General features: G+C 39.6%; 1 protein-coding gene across 2 annotated transcripts in view; it reads left to right on the top strand.

The window, feature by feature from the left end:
* The first annotated feature begins 861 nt into the window (after positions 1-861).
* SYT17 (synaptotagmin 17) overlaps positions 862-2,947 on the top strand; it is an 859,797-nt gene continuing 857,711 nt past the window's right edge. Inside the window, exon 1 of one of the 2 annotated variants that reach the window (XM_044089048.1) lies at positions 862-1,219. In XM_044089048.1, coding sequence (XP_043944983.1) covers positions 1,189-1,219 — 31 coding nt within the window. In that variant the 5' untranslated portion in view covers positions 862-1,188. The remainder of the gene's footprint in view (positions 1,220-2,947) is intronic. The other variant, XM_044089049.1, reaches the window with a different exon arrangement.

Here is a 2,947-nt window from a genome sequence, read left to right as displayed (position 1 = left end):
CGCGCGCACACACGCACCTGCATGTACTTCACAAACGAGCTTCTTGCAGTGACGTATGCACGCGCGCGGGGTTGCTATTTTACCTTTATGAATACCTGTTGCAGCAGCATTCATTTTCACGGTTTTCACCTGTATTGCTAAATGTTCTTCCATGATAGAACACTTAAATAGTAAAGGTGATATATGTAATATTTTGATCTTTCTGAATGACGAGCAAGACAAAAACAAAAGCAAATGTAACTGCGAGGGATAAATATATAGAAACATCGAAAGGACGTCTCTGTCTTAATTGTGCAATTTAAATTCACTGCAGCATAATTCTGCAGTTTCGCACATTACATTTCCTCTTCTTAGCACATGTTAAATATCAAAGCACCTCCCATGCTTTTATTGCAGTAGCTTGCCTATGTCCTGTCATACTTGTTGAAGGAATGCATTGTTACATCTTGCTAGGTGTAAGTACATTGTATATCCACAATACATACAGAAACACAAATACGCATATATATAGATAGATATTGCAAATATTGATATAGTTAGACAGATATACAATAAACAAGATTTTCAGCCTTGAGCATGCGTTAGGTGCAGATGTGGGAAGAACATGCGCGCATTTTGCTCATGTATTTACAATAATAACAGTGCCTGCATGTCTGAAATCATAGTGGTGAGTGCACCAGCGCAACAGTGTATTTGCAGCCCCCCCCCTCCCCTTAAACCATATCTTGATAGGAAATGTCTCCCAAATACTTGCAGCTAAATACCTCACCAAGTGATGTGATTCCTACACCTATCTTATCTGCATCATCTGGATGGGATGGAAGGAGGGGAACTCTGATCTGCCTACAAAATTGGGCCAATGAGCAGTTCTGGGACTCTCCAAGGCTAAAATGCAGCTGACTAAAACAAACTAACACAGCTATTCTTATGGAAGTCTGCCTTCAAGTCTGACTGAAAAAAAATAAAAAGTGGATAATAGGGAAAGAGAAAAAGTAATAAAAAGGGAAATCATCTTATGGAGAAAGATGATCCAGCCTTAGACGCTGAAGTAATCAGAAGCAGCAAAGAGGGGGATGGTCAGTGATAAATCACTCAAACAAGTCACGTCTTTTTTTTTTTTTTTTTTTTTTTTTTTGAGGGCAAAGTGGGACGAGGAGCCGCCATGCAAAGGCTGAGCTGGGAACTCGTATGATATTTGCTGAAGATGGCGTATATACAGGTAGGCTGGGAGATACTGGGAAGGGAACAGTGCACAGGCAGAGCTGTCAAAGCCATGGTAGACAGGGGCAGCAACCTGCTGCCTGTCATTGTTCAGTGTCGATGCTGTTAACTATTTACTTTAAAATTCTGCTAAAGAAACTTAAAGGAAACAACAGGGCACTACACAGAATACATAAGAAGGTTGCGCTGGTTCCTAAGGACCAAAGGAGTACCTGGATACCTGTAGCTCTACTACTTTTTGATTTTAACAACAGGAGAGGGAGAAGAGACTACTGAAGGCAATAACTTTAAAATAACTGGTAGAAAGAGTTGCAGTAAGCACTTGTACTTTTTGCAAACATATCTCGCGGCTTCATTATAGCCAGACTTGCAATCGAAATACGGGCTTTTTCTGTAGAAAACAATGCATCAGTGTCCGGTTTGGTCAGCGTCTACTGGTGCCTCAGTGTCTTTCAATAAACTCTCCAAAGAACCAATCAGTCAGTTAGTCTGTTGACAAAACAAATGCTGGATTGCAAGCACAGCTGATCTTAGTTGTGATAAAGTGCAATAATAGGACCGTATTTGCCAGGCTCGGATTTGTATATTTTGGGTTGGACAGATGGATGCATGGAGGGGAGAAAGGCTGCGTCAACCGAGTCCCCGGTCACGGTTACCATGACTACAGCTCCAGCTAATTGTGGAGCCAGCAGCACCATTAGGGCTCCGGTTTGCACTGCTTAGAGCATCAGCCCACCAGTGGCTGAAGGGGGCTCCTTTTCGGTGATCGATCGCTACCCCCTAAAAGCTGCTTCACTGGAAAGACTTGCTTACCAGTGAGCATTAAGTGAATACATAAAAGATGCCAACATTACATTCTCTAGCCCAGAGCACCCCAGTCCCATTAATGTATAGCTGGGTCACATTTAATTTGCTAGTTTGCGAAACATAGTGTAGAAGTTCCTGTGGCTAGTATTACGATGCACATTTTTGTCCCGCTGATGTCCTTCGCAAGCACTGTCCAACAAACAAAATGGGAGCACAAGGAAATAAACAGAAAATGGATTTGACATATGAGATCTGTTTACCGTCTCTACCAGACCGTTTACTGCCCTATCGGAATATCTCTAAACAACACTACTAAATCATATCTCTCAACTGAACAGATTTTTGCAGAATATCCAGACTTTTGCTTTATATTTTTGGTCCGTTTTTAATACAATTGTGGCTTTCTGGCAAATTAGTGGCAAATCATTAAAGATTAAAGTTAGAAAATAATGGCAGACTTTTGAGTTTTAGACTTCATACCCTTCAGAAAATTCATGCTGATGCAAAACATGTTATTCTATCACCTTTCTAGATTTGTAAGAGCAATATTTCAAAATTGTCTCTATTTGTACCACTTTTTTTATGGCTTTGTCCAGATTTCTTAATCTAAGAGGTTGAGAGGTATGCTACTAATGCATACTCCTTTTAGATCATATTTGAACAAATAACATCGCTAAACAGAACTTACCGATAATGTTACAAAGTATACAGGATTGGATTCATCTGCTGTCTCTTTTTTTTTTTTTTTTTTTTTTTTTTTACTAATATTGCTTTGTATATAATAGAATATGGGAGTGGAATTTGTACAGGACAGGGTGCACTATTAAATGAGCATTTTCCAACAAAAGGATAATGTTTGGAAAAAAAGGCCAACATTTGATAGTCCTTTCCTTTTTTCAAAAGTACGACATATTTATAA

This window comes from Protopterus annectens, chromosome 12.part0 (genome assembly GCF_019279795.1).
Source record: "Protopterus annectens isolate FY-2018-M chromosome 12.part0, PAN1.0, whole genome shotgun sequence".
Taxonomy (NCBI): domain Eukaryota; kingdom Metazoa; phylum Chordata; order Ceratodontiformes; family Protopteridae; genus Protopterus; species Protopterus annectens.
This window is presented reverse-complemented; position numbering and strand designations above follow the sequence as displayed.